The 22,665-nt window shown below is 42.6% G+C and overlaps 2 protein-coding genes across 3 annotated transcripts; both read right to left on the minus strand.

Annotated features, from left to right (window-relative positions):
- Nucleotides 1-9: 9 nt before the first annotated feature.
- Nucleotides 10-10,400, minus strand: LOC114828686 (protein mono-ADP-ribosyltransferase PARP14). The gene is made up of 7 exons (XM_029117393.2): nt 9,913-10,400; nt 4,872-4,996; nt 2,120-4,570; nt 1,768-1,995; nt 1,474-1,698; nt 1,215-1,281; nt 10-1,131 (listed from the first exon to the last, which is right to left on the minus strand). Exons 1-7 carry the CDS (start codon nt 10,082-10,084, stop codon nt 1,088-1,090), a joined length of 3,312 nt encoding a protein of 1,103 aa, XP_028973226.2. The 5' UTR covers nt 10,085-10,400; the 3' UTR covers nt 10-1,087.
- Nucleotides 10,401-11,528: 1,128 nt separating this feature from the next.
- Nucleotides 11,529-19,067, minus strand: LOC105007987 (protein mono-ADP-ribosyltransferase PARP14-like). Of its 2 annotated transcripts, none has more exons than XM_020043195.3 (7): nt 18,805-19,067; nt 17,490-17,614; nt 15,539-17,014; nt 15,214-15,450; nt 14,914-15,138; nt 14,749-14,815; nt 11,529-12,339 (listed from the first exon to the last, which is right to left on the minus strand). In XM_020043195.3, exons 1-7 carry the CDS (start codon nt 18,974-18,976, stop codon nt 12,251-12,253), a joined length of 2,391 nt encoding a protein of 796 aa, XP_019898754.3. In that variant the 5' UTR covers nt 18,977-19,067; the 3' UTR covers nt 11,529-12,250. The 2 variants fall into 2 exon arrangements, with proteins under 2 accessions (XP_019898754.3, XP_010865451.4); XM_010867149.5 differs by having other exon boundaries at nt 11,529-14,447; nt 18,805-19,066.
- Nucleotides 19,068-22,665: the final 3,598 nt, after the last annotated feature.

A 22,665-nucleotide genomic window follows, 5' to 3' on the forward strand; every position in this document is an offset into this window, starting at 1 on the left:
CATGAGGGGGTACTTCAGGGGTACTCCAAGCAGTGCAAATTATTTTTGGGGGTACAGTAACTGAAAAAGGTTGGGAGCCACTGATATATATAAACAAAGTATATATTGGTATATAAACACAGGTGTTTATCCTCCCTTTATAACACAGTTGACAACAAACAAGAACATTTGTGCACATTTCTTGGTAGAAATGACGTTTTCCATGACAGGAATAACCTTCGTGTTAATCTCTGTGGCCAGAATAAAGATTTTACTTTGCTTGACCCATTCTGCTATGGTTTATCCATGTATATGAGGAAAGGTAATCAGTTCTCTTTGTGAGGCTGATGACAGAATTTCTTTGAAAACAGCAGCAGAAAGTCAGCATTTTAAAATCTGCTTTTGTAGAGACTAAACATATTTCTAGGTGAATAAACGTTAAGAAACACTATCATTCCACTATAACTGCAGGTACTGAATATTATGGACATTTTCTGATATTACAATGGAAGGTGCTTTAAGGTTAAAGGATTCCACACCCTGATAGTGGTTTACTGGCAACAAGAAATCCATGGTTACATTTTCTTACAGCCATGGCAAACTTTAGCTAACTTTAACCACCGCTAGCTGAAAATAAATCAATAGACGTCATAGGGGCTTTATGAATAACTTTAGTGAAATCCCATTTAAATAGCATTAAAACAAATATATTGTTACGTTTTCGCACTGTTATTATGGTGTAGTGTATTGATTGAGGGCAAACAATATTTTATCAATTATAAATGAAGTAACACAACAACATGTAGAAAAGGTGATGGGGTCTGAATACTTCCCAGTGGCATTGTATACAAGTTCTTGGGCTCAATGGTCAAACTGCTGAGCTTCCCCCATAAGTGAAGAGCCATGAGGCACATTTGAAGACCTCTGGTTATGGTTTCTTTCTCGTGGACTGTGTACCCTTCTACTTTTATAACAATGAGAAAGGCATGTGCCTCTGGAGAACATTGTAACACATTAAACTATAGGTTTCAATTCAGGAACGTTAGTATCACATAATCCAGATGTATCAGTCACAGTGATGTTTCTTGGACTGAGCTTGGACAAAAAATTACTGTACAATGCAGGTTCTTCCCAGGAGCGCGCTCCAGTTGTCTATTGGGAGGGTTTGTAATTAAAACCTTTAAAATGGACCCATTAAACAAAATAAGATTTACATGGGAATTTTTGTAACTCACTTTCCTCTGGACGAACAACCATTTTGAAACCGGTTACATGCAAAGCATTCTGGGCGGTCTGGAATGCCTGCAGATTACAACGAACAAGGAAACAGCAAAAAATGACTTGTTGCTATAATTCTAAATAAAAACTGTTAGGATGGTGTACATATTATCATAAAACGGCTTCATAGAAATCTACATTGTAATTGGCTGTAACATACTGATGTTAGTGGACATGTTCTGTTACGGTTTTGGAACTTAAAGAGTCCTTCCTCACCTTGGTAGACTCTATGTCATTGGGTTGGACAAGGATGCGTACCAGGAAGGGACGTCTGTTTAATCTGATCTGCTCATATCTATGGATCTCTTCGAGCAGAGTCTGCGCTGCCACATTGTGAGGGAACTGGAGATCAAAAATGGTTCCATCCACTGGGAAAGCAATGGACAGGAGTCCTTGGTCATCACAGGAGGTCAGGATATTCCTCACACCCTGCCTCAGAGCCTGGGGACCAGAGGGGATGGATCAACTGAGGTTCCACGGTCTTGAAATGCATGCACGCACCGCACGGACCTGTACTGCTGGAGTGTTCCTATAGTGGGCACAGCTGAGGAAGAACACACGGCTAGACCGCAAACCAGACAACTCCTCCACCAGGACGGTGTCACCAGGAGCAGTTAGATCTCGTGATCCCCTCCGAAACTTTGCCAGTAGCTCGGGTCCAGCAGCCTCTGAAAGGACCTTCCCAACACGAGAGGACAGAGGGTCACTCCCAATCATGGGGGACACCAGGGCATCCACCTTCAGAAAGAGAAAGATATAAATACAGTGAAAAACAGAGACAGAAAAACAGAAAAATAAACTAAAAGAGATTAAAAAAAAGATTGAAATAGAATCTGAACAAAGAAAAAGTATGAACTCTCACCTGCTGCTTCTCTATGGTTCCCTGGACAATCTCTACCTGGACACAGCCCTCTGAAGCGACTGCTCCCCTGGTGTAAGTATCAGTGTCCCCATGAGAAGTATTTGTGGTGGTAGTGGTGGTCCTGGACCCTCCCTTCTGCTCAGATGATTCCTTCCTCCCCAGTAACAGCCTATCACAGGCCTCTTGCATGGCTCTCACCACCTCTGCACGTACATCAATCAGAGTGACCTTGGTAAGGATGCGTTGTTCCCTCCCAAAGTCCCTCACAGCAGAGACTATGGCCTCGGAGCACACCTTCAGAGGAACCCCAAATATCCCTGAGCTGATGCAGGGCATGGCCAGGGTCTGGAGCTCCAGGGTCTCTGCTAGATCCAGGGCTGTCTTTACCGTCTTCTCCAGTAGAGGGCGCTCATTCCCGCGGCCCCCTACTGGTCCCACAGCATGCAGCAGCATCTTGCACGGCAGCTTCCCTCCAGTGGTCTCTACCACACTACCTGTAGCTAATCTACCTACCTTCCTAACCAGATCCCTGCTGGCCTGCTTTACCTCAGGCCCCCCTGCCCGACTCAGAGCTGCAGCCACACCTCCACCGTGATCCAGATCCCCATTGGCAGCATTTACCAGCGCATCTGCTTCTTCCTTGGTGATGTCCCCCTGACGCACCACAACCTGCAGCCCCCATGGGAGGTAATAGCTGGTTTCTTCGACAGTAGTAGTTGTCCTGGACCATCCCTTCTGCTCAGATGATTCCCTCCTCCCCAGTAACAGCCTATCACAGGCCTCCTGCATGGCTTTCACCACTTCTGCACGTACATCAATCAGAGTGACCTTGGTAAGGATGCGTTTTTCCCTCCCAAAGTCCCTCACAGCAGAGACTATGGCCTCGGAGCACACCTTCAGAGGAACCCCAAATATCCCTGAGCTGATGCAGGGCATGGCCAGGGTCTGGAGCTCCAGGGTCTCTGCTAGATCCAGGGCTGTCTTTACCGTCTTCTCCAGTAGAGGGCGCTCATTCCCGCTGCCCCCTACTGGTCCCACAGCATGCAGCAGCATCTTGCACGGCAGCTTCCCTCCAGTGGTCTCTACCACACTACCTGTACCTAATCTTCCAACCTGCCTAACCAGATCCCTGCTGGCCTGCTGTACCTCAGGCCCCCCTGCCCGACTCAGAGCTGCAGCCACACCTCCAGCGTGATCCAGATCCCCATTGGCAGCATTTACCAGCGCATCCGCTTTTTCCTTGGTGATGTCCCCCTGACGCACCACAACCTGCAGCCCCCATGGGAGGGAATAGATGGCGTCTGCAACCGTCTCTTCCCATCTAGAGTTGATGCCTGCTTCGCTGACTAAGCCACTCTGGTACGGTTGAGGACATCCCACTGCTCTTGCACTGGCCCAGTCAATCAGAAAGGCTTGGATTTCTTCTCTCAGCTCCTGAACCTCCTTAAAGTGGCCCAGCAGCTGCACTCGACAACCAGGGACATACCTGGCCACCACCCTGCGTCTGTGTTGGTTCATCTCCATCACCTTCTTCTCAATGGTGGACGTTAGTTCAAGTGGGTCACAATTGGGTACGTCAATCATCTCCTCCCCAAACTCCCCCAGCAGAGCCTTCTCTGCCTGGTCAAGTTTCTCAGGGGAGAGTGCAAACAACCGGAGCTCTGTGACCCCTAGATCCACCTGCACCTGGCTTCCAAATCCCAGCAGGCTGCCCAGGGACCCAGGCCTACCATATGCCTCACTCAGAAAAGTCAGGAGGTTGGGGGACACCCCAGACACTACTCGCTCCATCACCAGAGAGGTTTTATCTGTAACCAACTGCCTGGCTGTCCGGACTTCATTTGCCGAGCCCTCCAGCACCAACTGAGTTGAGTCAACGCGTGTTACCTTCACCCCTGGCACAAACTCACCTAAATCCTTCTCTATCACTTCCCCAAGAAGGCGGAGCTTAGCCTGTCCCAGTAGACATACGGTTCTGATCTTTGCCTGATTTGTTGAGCTCAGATGCTGAACCAGGTTGGCCTCAATCTCCTTCAGCTTGGCCTGAACCTCAGAACCCTCCCCAACCACCACAGCAAACCCTTCTCCCCCCTCCTCGTACACCCTCACGTCCTCTGAACCCAGGGTACTGCTCTGCAGCAGAGTGTGGACCTTACGTGGGTCCATTTCATAGTGGCATTTGTACCGGTCCACAAGCTGTTCAAACAGTTTCTCTACCTCTAACTTCCATCGTCCCAGCTCAGTACCATCCTCAACCCCAGCTCTGCATAACTCAGCTTGGCCTGAGCCTCTAACCACTGCTCTCCCCTCCTCTGAAAGGAGCTGGACAGAGCAGCCCAAAGAGGACAGCTTTTGCTGAAGGTCTCGTCCAGCCCCAGGGCTCTCCTTTAGGTAGCGCAGGAGGTAAGAATCTAGATGAAGTTCATGCTCTGGGCCATCAGGTGGTGATGCCTTGACAAGGTAGAAGGGATAGAAAGGGGGAGACGGGTGGAAAATCCACTGTTGTATAGATATTTTACTTATAATCATGAACATTTCTTCTCTTTTTTGAAACTGCTCACTTTCTAGGTAAATATACCTTTATTTATTACAATTTTGTATTATGTATTTGCTTACATTCATGGATGCATTATTGTAGGTTGACTGAAGCTGATTATGTATAAACTTGTTGTGTATTTCTCAATTTTGCAGATTGTTTTCAACCCCCCTGTACTATGTATTGTATAGATGGGTTTGTAAATTCAGGCCTCACCAACTGTCTGAAGTCATGGGGGAGTGTTGTGGTTGAAGGATCCAGGCTGCCTCTCAGATTGAGGGAAAGAGTTCCCCCAGGCAGCTCCAACACATGATTAGTTCTCTGAAGTACTCTCTCCTGGTCTGGAAGAGTTCAAGAAGCACGAGTTAATAATAAGAGCAATAAATGTCATAATTTATCATGTCAATTTCTAGGTTATTTTCAGTGCATTCGGGAAGTATTTAGACCCCTCCACCATTTCCACATTTTGTTATGTTACATGGAAAAGAACATTACTCCGACATGCACTGCTAACTGTAGGACCTAACATAAACAGGTCTGTGCCTTTCCAAATAAGGTACACTCAATGGAATGTACCACAGATCCACGCTGATCAAGATGTAGAAACATCACAAGGATGATCAATGGAAACAGGATAAAACCAAGCAAATTTCCTGTGTCATTGCAAAGAGTTGGAATGTACCTGTGTTATTTCTGTTTTTTTTTCTTGTTTCACCTTTGTCATTATGAGATATTGTTAATAGATGGCACCGCGAATGGCCCCCTCGGGTAAGTTGGTGGCCAATTCTTTGAATTGTTTTGCTTGTTAAATCGGTGTTCTGCGACAATTCTCTGATAGTTTTCTCAATAGAGGAGATCATAAAGATCATGGAAACTACTCCTGTGGATTTATTCCAAGATTTTTTGTAACTTCCATTTAATTACTGGACATTCTGGTTAAAGCTACAAACCCAATTCCAAAAAAGTTGGGACACTGTACAAATTGTGAGTAAAAAAATGGAATGGAATAATGGAATGGAATAATTTACAAATCTCATAAACTTATATTTTATTCACAAGAGAATATACACTCACCTAAAGGATTATTAGGAACACCATACTAATACTGTGTTTGACCCCCTTTCGCCTTCAGAACTGCCTTAATTCTACGTGGCATTGATTCAAAAAGGTGCTGAAAGCATTCTTTAGAAATGTTGGCCCATATTGATAGGATAGCATTTTGCAGTTGATGGAGATTTGTGGGATGCACATCCAGGGCAGGAAGCTCCCGTTCCACCACATCCCAAAGATGCTCTATTAAGTTGAGATCTGGTGACTGTGGGGGCCATTTCAGTACAGTGAACTCATTGTCATGTTCAAGAAACCAATTTGAAATGATTCGAGCTTTGTGACATGGTGCATTATCCTGCTGGAAGTAGCCATCAGAGGATGGGTACATGGTGGTCATAAAGGGATGGACATGGTCAGAAACAATGCTCAGGTAGGCCATGGCATTTAAACGATGCCCAATTGGCACTAAGGGGCCTAAAGTGTGCCAAGAAAACATCCCCCACACCATTACACCACCACCACCAGCCTGCACAGTGGTAACAAGGCATGATGGATCCATGTTCTCATTCTGTTTACGCCAAATTCTGACTCTACCATCTGAATGTCTCAACAGAAATCGAGACTCATCAGACCAGGCAACATTTTTCCAGTCTTCAACTGTCCAATTTTGGTGAGCTCGTGCCAATTGTAGCCTTTTTTTCCTATTTGTAGTGGAGATGAGTGGGAACCGGTGGGGTCTTCTGCTGTTGTAGCCCTCAAGGTTGTGCGTATTGTGGATTCATAAATGCTTTGCTGCATACCTTGTTGTTGTAACAAGTGGTTATTTCAGTCAAAGTTGCTCTTCTATCAGCTTGAATCAGTCTGCCCATTCTCCTCTGAGCTCTAGCATCAACAAGGCATTTTCGCCCACAGGACTGCCGCATATTGGATGTTTTTCTCTTTTCACACCATTCTTTGTAAACCCTAGAAATGGTTGTGCATGAAAATCCCAGTAACTAAGCAGATTGTGAAATACTCAGACCGGCACCTTCCTTTCCCATTCTGACATTCAGTTTGGAGTTCAGGAGATTGTCTTGACCAGGACCACACCCCTAAATGCATTGAAGCAACTGCCATGTGATTTGTTGATTTGATAATTGCATTAATGAGAAATTGAACAGGTGTTTCTAATAATCCTTTAGGTGAGTCTAGATAACATATTGAATGTTGAAATTGAGACATTTTGTAATGTCATGCCAAATATTGAATCATTTTGGATTTCATGAGAGCTACACATTCCAAAAAAGTTTGGACAGGTAGCAATAAGAAGCCGGAAAAGTTAAATGTACAGAGCTGGAGGACCAATTTGTAACTTATTATGTCAATTGGCAACATGATTGTGTATAAAAAGAGCCTCTCAGAGTGGCCGTGTCTCTCAGAAGTCAAGATGGGTAGAGGATCACCAATTCACCCAATGCTGCGGCGAAAAATAGTGGAGCAATATCAGAAAGGAGTTTCTCAGAGAAAACTTGCAAAGAGTTTGAAGTTATCATCATCTACAGTGCATAATATCATCCAAAGATTCAGAAAATCGGGAACAATCTCTGTGCGTAAGGGTCAAGGCTGGAAATCCATACTGGATGCCATGATCTTCGGACCCTCAGAATGCACTGCATCACATACAGGAATGATACTGTAATGGAAATCACAACATGAGCTCAGGAATACTTCCAGAAAACATTGTCAGTGAACACAATCCACCGTGCCATTCACCGCTGCTGGCTAAAACTCTATAGGTCAAAAAAGAAGCCGAATCTAAACAGGATCCAGAAGCGCAGGCGTTTTCTCTGGGCCAAGGATCATTTAAAATGGACTGTGGCAAAGTGGAAAAGTGTTCTGTGGTCAGACAAATCAAAATTTGAAGTTCATTTTGGAAAACTGGGACGCCATGTCATCCGGACTAAAGAGGACAAGGACAACCCAAGTTGTTATCAGCGCTCAGTTCAGAAGCCTGCTTCTCTGATGGTATGGGGTTGCATGAGTGCGTGTGGCATGGGCAGCCTACACATTTGGAAAGGCACCATCAATGCTGACAGTTATATCCAAGTTCTAGAACAACATATGCTCCCATCCAGACGTCGTCTCTTTCAGGGAAGACCTTGCATTTTCCAACATGACAAAGCCACACCACATACTGCATCAATTACAATGTCATGGCTGCATAGAAGAAGGATCCGGGTACTGAAATGGCCAGCCTGCAATCCAGATCTTTCACCTATAGAAAACATTTGGCGCATCATAAAGAGGAAGATGCGACAAAGAAGACCTAGAAGCAACTAGAAGCCTGTATTAGAATGGAACAACATTCCTATTCATAAACTTGAGCAACTTGTCTCCTCAGTCCCCAGACGTTTGCAGTCTATTATAAAAAGAAGAGGGATGCCACACAGTATTAAACATCGCCTTGTCCCAACTTTTTTGAGAAGTGTTGATGCCATGAAATTTAAAATCAACAAATGTTTCCCTTAATGTGATAAATTGTCTCAGTTACATTTGATATGTCATCTATTTTGTGTTTTAAATAAAATATAGAAATTTGAAACTTCCACATCATTGCATTCTGTTTTTATTCACAATTGTACAGTGTACCAACTTTTTGGAATCGGGTTTGTACATCTGCACTTTGTCAAGTAGGTAAACCTCCGGGTAAACAGCAATCGGTGAGGTAAACAGTCAAGGCGCTGTGGACAAGGACTCCCCTACCTGGAATATTCCTTGCCAACATGCAATCACTCAATAAACTGGATGAACTTCACTTGCGGTTGAGGAAAAACAGAGATCACCTTATCATCCGCCTTGTGTTTCACGGAAACGTGGCTGTGGGGATCCATACTGAACTCAGTGCTGCAATTGCCTGTTTTCTGAATCTTCCAGGCGGATTGTGACACAGAACTCTCGGACAAAACAAAGGGAGGAGGAATATGTTTCTACATTAACAATGGCGGGGCAACGATGTGACAATCATACTACAGTACTGTTCTCCTGACCTGGAATCATTTATATCAACAATGTGACCATCATACTACAGTACTGTTGTCCTGACCTGGAATCATTTATATCAATGATGTGACAGTCATACTACAGTACTGTTCTCCTGACCTGGAATCATTTATATCAACGATGTGACCATCATACTACAGTACTGTTGTCCTGACCTGGAATAATTTTTTCATCAACTGCAAACCTTTTGAATTCTCATAATTTATCCTCGGTCTTTTCATTCCACCGTCAGCCAAAGTGCACGAGACACAACGGCAGATTCTCCAAGTGGAGCAGCCATACCCGGACTCCTGAATTATTTTTTATGGCGACTTCGACCAAGGTAACCAAGGTAACCTAAGCCGCGAACTCCCAAAATAGAAATGTTTTATTGAAATCCTGACCAGAGAGGCAAACACTTTGGATCACTGCTACACTAAAATCAATGCCTTTCACGCTGTGCCCCGCGCTGCTTTAAGACACTCAGACCACGTCATGGTCCGTATACCCACAGGCAAAAAATTTAACTTTCTAAGCCTGTTGTGCGAAGGTCAAAGATGTAGAGCAGTGAAGCAACAGATGATCTACGTGTGTCTAGAAGGCAATGAATGGGTCATATATGATATATAGTCTGCCACATTAATGGTCTTGATAGGTACACTGATGCTGTGACATCATCAGCTTCTGGGAGGACAGCTGCGTACCAACAATTGGACCAGGGTGAGTTACAACCACGACAGACCCCTGCGTTCGCAAAAGTTGACTGCATTCAGGAGAGATCAGGGGTCCAACGCGAATGCTTATTTTGCTTATGCCTAGAACTGGCCCTGACGTATATAAGTATGTAGGTCTACTAACTTAACATAAAAAGGAATTACATTTATGACGATATGTGACCAAAAAGCCTTGCCACTACAGTATTCCTTAAAAAATGGTTGAGAATGTAACCGCTCCCGTCACAAAAAACATTACGATTTTATGTTTTGTGTGCGGGCATAGTAAGTCTGAAAGTGAAACTGCTTCTGGTTCATGTAAAAAAATAAAAATAAAAAATAAACTGTGTGTGTGCTTGCATAGTCCAATTTCAACCTGAAATTGATACTAGAGCATTTTTCTGATTTTATGAAATACATGTTCAAGTTTCACCTAAACATTTAGAGTTCAATAGGTAATCTCAACATTTACATACCTGCCTGGTCAGTAAATGCAATCTGGTAGATATTTTCACCAACTTTGTGTATAGAACTGCAGTCTCCACCACCAGATTTCCGGCGAATCTTAAAGTACTTTTCTATATTTCCTTTTTGTTCTGCATCCAGACTGGGGACCTCGAAGAACACTGGGAATTTATGAACGTTCATATTTTGAATGTTTATAAATAATCACTTTGTTATCGTAGAAGTCTACAAACAAGTCTGCCGATTGGTAAGGGAAGCCTACCGTTCACTCCCCAGAGTTGACATTAGTTTCACTTTTGATATTCAACAGACTTCCACATTTGTACCTCCATATGCTTCCTTCCATATTTAGGGACTAGGGTAAAAGAGTCAACAGCGCAAGGGCTTAAAAGTTGGCAGATACTTATTGTATATTTTTGTAAAGAAACAACCTTGTTCTAAACAACCCACATGACAATTATTCTGCAACCTATATTTGGTCAAAAAGGTTTGTATTGACGTTTAAATGGGCATTTCACTATACCACAACTACTACATTTACTAATTACATTTGTATCACAAAACAACAAGATCTCTTTTATTAACAACCATTAATGACCAAAGTCATTAAATTCAGTGGTATTCTATTTCAAACATGGTCATAGACACATCAACGTTGATGCATAGTTGTCTAGTTGTAGCTGGCCTTCTTGAACAACCTTTGTTTTAGGGGAACATTTATTTATTCATTAATAATTTATTTCCATAAAAAATGCCATACATCTTTAATAACTTTGTAAATTATGGTATACACACCACTGTATGCATGCCTATTATTGGAATATTAGTTGACCTACTTGTACAACCTTTACTTTAGTCAAAAGGTCATTAATTATTACATTTTAATAATTTGATTAATTATGTTAAGATTTATCAAGGAAAGTGAAAATATTTTGCATGCATCTTTAATAAAGTCTTTAACATTGGTCATAGGCCACACAAACTGCGTTCATCTATACATCTGAAATATGTGTTCAACCTTAGTTGGCAGGTTCAAGTGGATAACATTTTTCTATTTGCAAAAATCTAAATAAAAATGTGTCAATCCACCAATTTTGATTGTGTGATATGACATAAAACAAATACTTTTATAAACAAGGAGATTTTCTAGACCGTTTTTTTTAACGACGCCATTAGATTGTTGGACGATCCAAAAACATCAAAATAGTGGTTGTTTTTGGTAATTGAATAACTGATTTACCCAAAGTTTAAGGGGATGGGATTTGTTTCTCATGCAATATAATAACAGTTATATATTCAGAGACTTCCAGAACTATTCTGCAGGGGTGAATTTAAGGATGTAAGGAAGTAAAAGTACACATGCTAGCTGGATTTCCAACCTGAATCAAATTGGGTGTGTTTCACTTGCCGAAGTCAAGACTGAAGGAAAAACATTTCCGAAACAAACAGGAAGTGAAGATGGCTGCAGTCCAGGCTTCGCAGATCATCACCAGAGAAGATACCCAGAGTCTTGTGATGTCTAGGGGTCGAAGACTTCAGGCAGCTATCTGATGAATTTAGGATTGTTAAATGTCAAATTACATTCGCTCTTCGAAAATGTGGGTACTGTGTATAAAAGAGACTGCAATTCCTAAACAGTTCAAAGTTTATAGATGAAAATACCCAAAAATGACAGATGACTGTGCACTTTAACCTCTTACTGTTTCAATACAAATCCAACAGGTTAGAGAACAGATAGAAATTCACTGAAATCACCTTTTAAACATGATTCCCATGAACTTTCTCAGCAAAGCTGTGGCTTGTGCAATTAACTAATTAGATACACATCAAACAATTAAACACCTAAAGAAATTATGAACAGCAGGAGGATTCATTGATCTGAAGAGCTTTACTTTGAAATGTTGTAATAATGTTTCAATGATAACTAGATAAATTGTCCAATGTCCAAATTTCTCCCTCCTGTAATTTATTGTGATTGCCCAAGCAGGTGAAAGGATTCCGTATCAGAAGAACAGTCATTGAGCAGAGGAAGAGTGCCATTGCAAAACTTCAATTGTTACAAACAGAAAAGTCTTACACCTGCCAAACTGTATTGTAATTCAATCCAATCATATACATATTGATATATGAATAACATGACAATACATTGTAATACGTATACGACATACTTATACGTCTTCATTACAAGACACTATAATGATATAAATATAAAGAACTAAACTAATCAGTGCCCAATTTAAAAACAACCCCTTATTGTTTACACTCTTTTATACAATTTTGTACCATGTTATTTTACATTGTAATAATTTAAGACATACTCCAATCCAGAGTGATTTGCAATTACTAATTTCATTTAAGACAGCGAAGTTGGCCAACCACAAAACCCAGTAGTAGTAAGTTTGTGTTACTCAAAGATGTTGCTGTCAGCAAAGTCAGTGCTAGAAAGAAGAGGAAAAATTACATTTTAATAACACACATTGGTTCACAAAAGGGAATGGTGGGGGAAGAAAGAGGCAAGAGATGTGTCACTGTTGGAATTATTTTAGAAAACATTCCCATTGGCGGTAAACACAGGGCCAGTTCTAGGCATAAGCGACATAAGTGGTTGCTTAGGGCACCCGGCTACTAGGGGGCCCCCAACCATTAGGGACCACTGGGGGGGGGGGGCTCAAATCAAATTATGTTTAGGGCCCCCTCTCCTTTTGTCTTTATATCCCGTAACGGGGACCTAAGAGTCTAATATCTAGATATCTAGACAGATAAAAATCATAAAAACGCAATACTATTTTCAGTAATAGTACACACCCTTCCCTTCAGTATCTGGTGATTTATCAGTATAACGTTTGGGTGTTGCCAAGGTTCCAGGTTGTTGATCTCACCAAACCAGCTTAAATGTCCATGATTGACTCTCATCTCAATGAAACCCATTACTAATAATGACAGGGAGAGGGAGTGTGTAACTTTTCTTTCCACAACCCGGTCTGTAGTAGCTCCACCCCCGGTCTAAACATTCCACATCTTATAATCTATTTCTGTTCTAATTTGGAACCACCCATATCAACTTTGCCTGATGGTTGGTGACCTCCCTTGCCTCAACAGAAATGTACTTGACTCTGGTGTACTTCATGCTTTACATACAATCCTTCCTATAGAGTATTAACATATTGTCCTTACTCTGAGTATTTGTATTGACTGCTGAGTTATGAACACTCCTCCCTGTTTCAGTCGCCATGACCCAAAAATTTAATCCTGAATTACTAGAAATATAAAAATGTCCCTGTGTTACACCCATGTGACATGCCAAATCACTTAACGCTTGTTTTTATATAGAAAAAATATATGAACACATCTATAAGGGCTAGTAAAAGCTAGTTAGTCAGATGGTGAATCACACATCACCATCACAATATGACTCCAGCTTTAGTTCACTTCTTCCCAATCCCTTTGATAAAGTCCTCTGCTTTCTTGTAAAGATCCACAGCTTCATCGTAGACTGCATTAGCAGCGTTCTCTGCTGCCTCCAGTACTGTCTCAGACTTCTCTGCTGCAGTAGCGCCAACTATCCCTCCTCTAACCGCTCCTGCAGTTGCGGCCGTGCCAAGGACAGCGCCTGCGGCCAGTGCGTCAGTACTTACGCCAAATGCTGATGCTGCAAGTAACCCTGAACTTCCTGGCCTATTCGGAGTAGGTATCACAGTGCGTTTGAGTAAACTGAGCAAAGACTGGGCAGGAAGTAACAATGGGATCCCTATCGCCAGAGCCATCCCAAGGAAGGCACCTACAATTGTACCTACTGCTATCCCAGTTAGTTGGATCAGGAGTCTCTTACTCACTCTTCTTTTGGCCTGTTTTCTCATCTCTTCATCAGACATCCTGCCATTAGTCTCCTTTCTAAGGCTCTCTATCTCTTCTTGGATTAGTCTCTCTGCCGCTTGGAGCATCTCGTTGGTGTAACACCCTCCTCCGTTCTCTCTCACCATCTTCTCTATGGTGTTGAGTAGCTCAGTCACTTGGTGCTGGTTGTTTCTGTACGGATCCGGATGACTGTTGTTCCAGTGTTTGTTGTCGATGACGTGACAGCGTCCTCCACATTTATCCACAAGTGCTTTCAGTTCATCGTTCTGTTGGACAAACTCCTCAATGGTCAAACCATTGAGGTCCTCGCCGTGAGTGAATAGCACTGTCGCATATTTGAAGGCCTCTGGTGAAAAATATTTCTCAATCTTTGTTACGCTTTCTTTCTCGTGGACTGTGTAACGTTCCACTTTCAGCACGATTACAAAAGCATGTGGCCCTGGAGCAGACTCAGTAATACAGTTGACTATTCTAGGTTTCAGTTCCTCTTCAGATATGTTGGTATCAAATAATCCAGGTGTGTCAATCAGGGTGATGTTCCTTCCGTTGATGCTTCTGGTCTGCGCTTCACATATCTGGGTTGTAGAGATGGAGGAACTTTCAGCGAGGAAAACACTCTCTTGTCCTAAGATTGTGTTTCCTGAACTGCTTTTGCCTCCTCCGGTTTTTCCCAGCAACACAATCCTTATGTCTGTTGGGAGGGTTCACGATTACAACTTTGAAATGGATACATTATTAAGGAAAGATATGTTGGATTGAGGTGTTGTAACTGGGACCTAAAGTTTATACCTGCCAAATTTAGTTAGATGTTGGCAGGTGCATGTTAATTTCATCAGCCACAAAGGGCTCCATATAGCGCAAGTGATTTACTTGTTTTCTTCAGACATACTTTACTTGAGAGTATTTTTTACTTGAGAGTTTTTGTATTTTTTTATCTTTTTATCTACTTTGGTGAACCAAAATGTTAGTTTCAGGCCCTGGTATTTACTCACCTTGCTTTGGACAATCAACACTTTTGAAACTACTGAGACACAAAGTTTTCTGGGCTGTCTGGAGAGCCTGCAGATTAGAACAAACAATAGAGCTGCAATTAAGGATATGTTACTGTGACTATGAAGAAAAACAAACATTTGAGACCTTTAATAGTCTCGCCCCACCTTGGTAGACTCTCGGTCATTAGGATGGACAACAATAAGGACAAGGGAGAGACTTCTGTTTGCTCTGCTCTTCTCATACTTATGGATCTCCTCAAGCAGAACTCTTGTTGCCACTTCGTCTGGGAACTTTAGTACAATACCGGTCCCGACCACAGGGAAAGCAACGGATCGGATGCCTTTGTCATCACAAGAGGTCAAGATATTCCTCACACCCCGTCTTAAAGCCTGGGGACAAGACGGGGTGGATCAACAAAGGATCAAAGGTCATAACCCCTACACACCACACTGTAGAACACCAACCTGCACTGCTAGTGCTTTAGAGTTGTACTTCCACTGGGTACAACTGAGGAAGAACACACGGCTAGAGCTCAAACCGGACAGTCCCTCGACAAGAACAGTGTCACCAGGAGCAATTTGATCCTGTGATCCCCTCCGAAACGCTGCCAACAGCTGGTGTCCAGCTGCCTCAAACAGGGCATTCCCAACACGGGTGGACAGAGGTTCATTCCCATCCATGGGAGACACCAGGGCATCCACCTTCAGGAACAGAGAGAGGGAAAAAAATTGTTAGATTAAACAAAAGTGCAAAACAGATTTTAAACATTGAACAAGTATGAACTCTCACCTGCTGCTTCTCTATGGTTCCCTGGACAATCTCTACCTGGACACAGGTCTCTGAAGCGACTGCTCCCCTGGTGTAAGTATCAGTGTCCCCATGAGAAGTATTTGTGGTGGTAGTTGTGGTCCTGGACCCTCCCTCCCACTCAGATGATTCCCCCCTTCCCAGTAACAGCCTATCACAGGCCTCCTGCATGGCTTTCACTGCCTCTGTATGTACATCAATCAGAGTGACCTTGGTAAGGATGTGTTGTTCCCTCCCAAAGTCCCTCACAGCAGAGACTATGGCCTCGGAGCACACCTTCAGAGGAACCCCAAATATCCCTGAGCTGATGCAGGGCATGGCCAGGGTCTGGAGCTCCAGATTCTCTGCTAGATCCAGGGCTGTCTTTACCGTCTTCTCTAGCAGAGGGCGCTCTTCCCCACCTACACTGCCACCTACTGGTCCCACCGCATGAAGCAAAATCTTACAAGGCAGCATCCCTCCAGTGGTCTCTACCACACTACCTGTAGCTAATCTTCCAACCTGCCTAACCAGATCCCTGCTGGCCTGCTGTACCTCAGGCCCCCCTGCCCGACTCAAAGCTGCAGCCACACCTCCACCGTGATCCAGATCCCCATTGGCAGCATTTACCAGTGCATCCGCTTCTTCCTTGGTGATGTCCCCCTGACGCACCACAACCTGCAGCCCCCATGGGAGGGAATAGCTGGCGTCTGCGACCGTCTCCTCCCATCTAGAGTTGACGCCTGCTTCGCTGACTAAGCCACTCTGGTACTGTTGAGGGCATCCCACTGCTCTTCCACTGGCCTGGTCAATCAGAAAGGCTTGGATTTCTTCTCTCAGCTCCTGAACCTCCTTAACGTGGCCCAGCAGCTGCACTCGACAACCAGGGACATACCTGGCCACCACCCTGCATCTGTGTTGGTTCATCTCCATCACCTTCTTCTCAATGATGGACATTAGTTCAGGTGGGAAGGAGTCACAATTGGGTACGTCAATCATCTCCTCCCCAAACTCCCCCAGCAGAGCCTTCTCTGCCTGGTCAAGTTTCTCGGAGGAGAGTGTGAACAACCGGAGCTCTGTGACCCCTAGATCCACCTGCACCTGGCTTCCAAATCCCAGCAGACAGCCCAGAGCCCCAGGCCTACCATATGCCTCACTCAGAAAAGTCAGGAGGATGGGGGACACCCCAGACACTACCCGCTCCATCACCAGAGGAGTTTTATCTGTAACCAACTGCCTGGCTGTCTGGACTTCATTTGCCGAGCCCTCCAGCACCAACTGAGATGAGTTACCGCGTGTTACCTTCACCCCTGGCATAAACTCACCTAACTCCTTCTCTATAATTTGCCAAAGAAGGCTTGGCCTAGACTGTCCTAGTTGACAGGTGCTGCTGATCTTCTCCTGCTTAACTGAACTAAAACCTCTGAGTACATCTTCATGACCAGATGGTGATGTTTCAACAGGCATGGAGAGGCAACTCTAGAGGTGAAAAAAACAAGTAATTCCACTGTGATAAACACATTTTTAATCATGTTTTTGCTATGACCAAGCAACATATAACAATCACTCGCCAATCATTAACCCAGGATATCAAAATTACATTTTAACCATGTTTTCAGACTACATTTACTGTGTTTACAAAAATAGGCTTATATTCTGAGTTTCTATGGAGTTTGGTGAGGAATTAATAGTGAAATCCATAAAGAATCAATTAGTGCATATAGTGTATTGGCCCGCGAATGAAGTTAGCAACTGCAGATCTTTCTCTATTTTAACAAATGGCTTATTCTTTCCAGTTTACATTATATTGGTAACCACCTACATATTTCATACAAAAACCATACATTAATGTACCTTTGACAAAGATGTGGTTCGACCTCATGTGACTGAAGAAGTTATTATCTTACTATGCATGTGACTCAGCATGATCTAGCTTTACTTAGTCATGATTTACCGACAGTCTGCTTTCTGAGGTGTGAGTTGTGGGTGGAGGATCCAGGCTCTCTCTCAGATTCAGGGTCAAAGATCTCCCAGCCAGCTCCAACACATGACAATTTCTCTGAAGTACTTCCTCCTGGTCTGGAAGAGTGAAAGAAGCATGATATAGATGTTCTAGTTTATTTTATAAATATAATGAAAACCGTAAATAATGCTTTTGTGCATGGCTGTCATTAGGCCAAGTGAGCCACAAATGTTGGTTCCTCACAGATGAATAATTTAATATATAACCTAATTACCTTAAAAGTTGTAAAGTATGTGAGGTTAAAGTATGAGGTTAAAGTATCGATTATCAGCTTTAATCTGACACATTTTATTGTGGGCGGGCTGAACTAGGCTTGCCTGGTTTATTGTTACTTAAGATCTACTAAGTTATATTTTGCCCCATATATTTTTTACGTCATACTTCCATGAAACTCACATGGATCCACACTCTCATCAGCAAATTTTCAACAAATAAAGTTCACATTAGCTAGCTCATATAGGGAAAATGTCCTGTACATATTTTGATTAGACACTATAAACCATTGTGTTAAATTGAGTAACGTTTCTTATTAAGTTTTCCTCCACCACAAATAGCATCTATTAACTGTATGGCTTTGCCACTGGCCGTTTTAACAGCATTAGCCATTCGTGAAATTAATAAAATTATTACTGTATCAATATAAGTGACAATAACAGAATAACAGACACGATTCTCTCGTATTTTCAAGTGAAAACGGTTTTAGCCAGCAAAGTTTTCGTCTTAATGGAATAATTCTTAATGCTGAGGACCTATAGTTCACAAGTCCGATTCTCTAACCACTACGCTATTTAATGCCAGCCAGCCAGCGACATTCGCTCTCCTTGGCCGGCGCTGCTTACGCGGTCCGGCAAAAAGGACTCACGAGTCACTATATTGAGTAGTGAGCGAGGCTGCCTACTTAACATCCCTAGAGTAGGGTTCCAGACTCTCGTAGAATATATGCCAAGGCGCATTGAATGTGTTCGTGCGGCCCAACACCGTCCTGAAGCACTTTATTCAGTTTTTTCCTTAAATTTCTCACCCGTCTGTATCTGCAGTCTATGAGGCAGTTTACCCTGCTTGCTCCCCACATCGTTGCAAATGAGAATGTTCTATTTTGTTTACCGTTTTGTTCGCTCATTTACAAAAACCTGGGATCGATTTATAAACTGACTTTGGAAAGTGTAGCCTAACACTAGACTGTTGTACAAAACAACACAAACCAGGCGATTGTTTGGGGTAAAGGTTTTCACGTGAAATACAGTACCTGTCTGGTCTTTGAAAGCAATCTTGTAAACGCAGTCACCAACTGTTTCCACTTGTCCACAATCTCCGCCACCGGATTTTCGTCGAATTTTAAAGTACTTTCGTATCCTCTCTTTATCGAATAGATCAAGAGTCTGGCACTCGAAGAATACTGGGTATTTGTATACGTCCATATTGTACCCTTTCTGTTGGGTGTTTGCTGTCCGGTTTTATGAACTCGAAGTTACATTCCAGGAGTTGCCTAAATACATCGGTTGTTCGCAAAAGAACGCCTCTCGGGTGAACGTTGGGAGGACCTTGTCTGCAGGTCCGTGTACATTTTGGTCATTGGAATATTTTGTGCAATTTTACAACGGAATAACAAAAAAATCTATTGAATTCTATTTTTTTCTGTTGAACATTGGATATGGATTAATAGTAATGTATATCCATCTTTCTATTTTTTTTGTTTAGTCAATACCAGGAAGTGCCCACCTTGTCACCAGTGGTGTAGTGGTGCCTGTAGAAGTGGGTATACTGTAATCAGGGGCGTAGAATTAGCGTGCCCACCTTGTCACCAGTGGTGTAGTGGTGCCTGTAGAAGTGGGTATACTGTAATCAGGGGCGTAGAATTAGCGGGGACGGGGGTCATGCAAGTATCAACAGAACTTATCAAGGAGAATTAACCCAACTCCAACCAGTGAATGTATTGAGAGATGCAGAATAGAGGTATAGTGTAGTAAGAGCATTTACTTAAACTCCAATAGAGAATACTATAATAGAGAATACTACAACAGAGAATACTACAGACCAGGTATTCCAAAACAGTCAAACTTGTGAATGAGTGTGGGTGTGAAAGTAAGCATGTGATTGAGTGAGTGTGTGTGAGAGAGGGAGTGTATTGAATGAGAGTGTGTGCCCTGTGGCCTACATTGCAGAGGTCTCTTTAGCTACTGATGCCTTTAAGCACAACTAACTTTTCAAAAGGTGTGGGATTTAGTAGACGTCGTTGATGGGGCCGGTTGATCAGTCCAGCAAAGGAAAATAAACGCTCTACTGGAGCTGAGGATGGGATGATTGTGTTAAACCTCCAAAAAGGTGCTTGATTAGGGGATACTCCTCCAAAGATGCCAAATACACGTTTCTCACCTTGACCTTCTTCAGGTATGGATGCCTTTTCTGTTCTGATCTCAACATGTATGGGCAAATTACTGAGTAGGCACCTATCAGAGGCAGCATTTTTATGATGTCATCATTTAGACTTTTTACAGTGTTTTTAAGCTACAAAATACAAAACACTAAAGTATTTTGATATAAAATATGAAGCAATTTTCATCAAATACAAATGACTAAATTCTATTTTGTATTTGAAAAACATATTTAAAATACATATATTCATAAATACTGCCCATCCCTGTCCAATGTACCATGTAGATACATTGAAAACCAAGTCTTAGAACTACCCTAACCTACCCAGTTTCTTGCATCCTAACCAGAGGTTTTTGGACTTAAATATTTCACTTACTTTACTGTCTATACACTCACCTAAAGGATTATTAGGAACACCTGTTCAATTTCTCATGAATGCAATTATCTAATCAACCAATCACATGGCAGTTGCTTCAATGCATTTAGGGGTGTGGTCCTGGTCAAGACAATCTCCTTATCTCCAAACTGAATGTCAGAATGGGAAAGAAAGGTGATTTAACCAATTTTGAGCGTGGCATGGTTGTTGGTGCCAGACGGGCCGGTCTGAGTATTTCACAATCTGCTCAGTTACTGGGATTTTCACGCACAACCATTTCTAGGGTTTACAAAGAATGGTGTGAAAAGGGAAAAACATCCAGTATGCGGCAGTCCTGTGGGCAAAAATGCCTTGTTGATGCTAGAGGTCAGAGGAGAATGGGCCGACTGATTCAAGCTGATAGAAGAGCAACTTTGACTGAAATAACCACTCGTTACAATCGAGGTATGCAGCAAAACATTTGTGAAGCCACAACACACACAACCTTGAGGCGGATGGGCTACAACAGCAGAAGACCCCACCGGGTACCACTCATCTCCACTACAAATAGGAAAAAGAGGCTACAATTTGCACGAGCTCACCAAAATTGGACAGTTGAAGACTGGAAGAATGTTGCCTGGTCTGATGAGTCTCGATTTCTGTTGAGACATTCAGATGGTAGAGTCAGAATTTGGCGTAAATAGAATGAGAACATGGATCCATCATGCCTTGTTACCACTGTGCAGGCTGCTGGTGGTGGTGTAATGGTGTGGGGGAGGTTTTCTTGGCACACTTTAGGCCCCTAAGTGCCAATTGGGCATCGTTTAAATGCCACGGCCAACCTGAGCATTGTTTCTGACCATGTCCATCCCTTTATGACCACCATGTACCCATCCTCTGATGGCTATTTCCAGCAGGATAATGCACCATGTCACAAAGCTCGAATCATTTCAAATTGGTTTCTTGAACATGACAATGAGTTCACTGTACTGAAATTGCCCCCACAGTCACCCGATCTCAACCCAATAGAGCATCTTTGGGATGTGGTGGAACGGGAGCTTCGTGCCCTGGATGTGCATCCCACAAATCTCCATCAACTGCAAGATGCTATCCTATCAATATGGGCCAACATTTCTAAAGAATGCTTTCAGCACCTTGTTCAATCAATGCCACGTAGAATTAAGGCAGTTCTGAAGGCGAAAGGGGGTCAAACACAGTATTAGTATGGTGTTCCTAATAATCCTTTAGGTGAGTGTAGGTCTAGCCAATCTTTGGTGTCTATGAAGAACAAAAAACATACAGTATATTCAGTAATTTACAATGAAAGTGCAAATAAGATGACCAATTTACACCACAAATTTGCAATATTGTATTAAAAAAGCAAGCTATGTGCTGTATAATCCACTCTTGGCCATATGAAAGCTGAAAGGTTTTAAATAAGAAATCTAGCTAACTGGCTACCAGTCCTGATGTCAGCTTCCCTACCCGCATTTTCCAATTGAACTAGCTACCATTTCCAATACTAAAAAATTGTCAACAGTAGAGTTAGTTAGAAAACTTTAGCTAGCTAAGGCAGTTAACGAGGGAGTACTGCCAATCCGCAACATTGACAAATTGATTTAAGGCAAAAATATGTAATTTACTGACATACTGTACGATACATTCTGTACCAATAGAGGTACCAAGTCCTTACCATGGAGTATCCGGTTGCTTCCAAAATCTTTAAAAATCTGGAAGTGCACTCTGCAGTCTGCTGCTCGACTACATTTATTTGGTTGGACAAATGACAAAGTTGCTTCATGAGTTCGTTTCATAATGTATTTTTGAAGCAACGTTAAGCCTATGGAAATTTCATTTTGCCTTGGGGAAAAAAAAATTGAATATTCTGCCAGGCAAAAATATTAGACAGGAAGTAACATGAGGTTCTCAATAACCGAGCAATCAGAGCTGTCATACGTCGGTCTCTGGCACAGTATTTACATTATTTATTTAATAATTATGCGACTGGCTTTTGTATGCTAATTTTGCATGCTTTATCACAAACATTATGTATATTGCATATACATTCACTGTACTACATTCATACGCATCAGTAAGAAATCAGTGTACGTTATGCCCGCTGACAAAAAAGTGGGTAGAAAGCATATAGCTGCGTATACCCTCCACTAAACCACTGGCAAAGAGTGAGTGTACGCAATGGCAGCTGACAAAAAAGTGGGTATAACTGCGTATACCCTCCACTACACCAACGCTTGTCACATAATATTCGTATGGTCCTCATAGAATATGTATAGGGCTTAGGGTGCTTTGGTAGCACTAAGAAAAGTTTTGATTGCCACTACGTGAAGATCAAAATGTTGATGTTGGCCATAGATTCAA

This window comes from Esox lucius, chromosome 24 (assembly GCF_011004845.1).
Source record: "Esox lucius isolate fEsoLuc1 chromosome 24, fEsoLuc1.pri, whole genome shotgun sequence".
In the NCBI taxonomy this organism is placed as follows: Eukaryota; Metazoa; Chordata; class Actinopteri; order Esociformes; family Esocidae; genus Esox; species Esox lucius.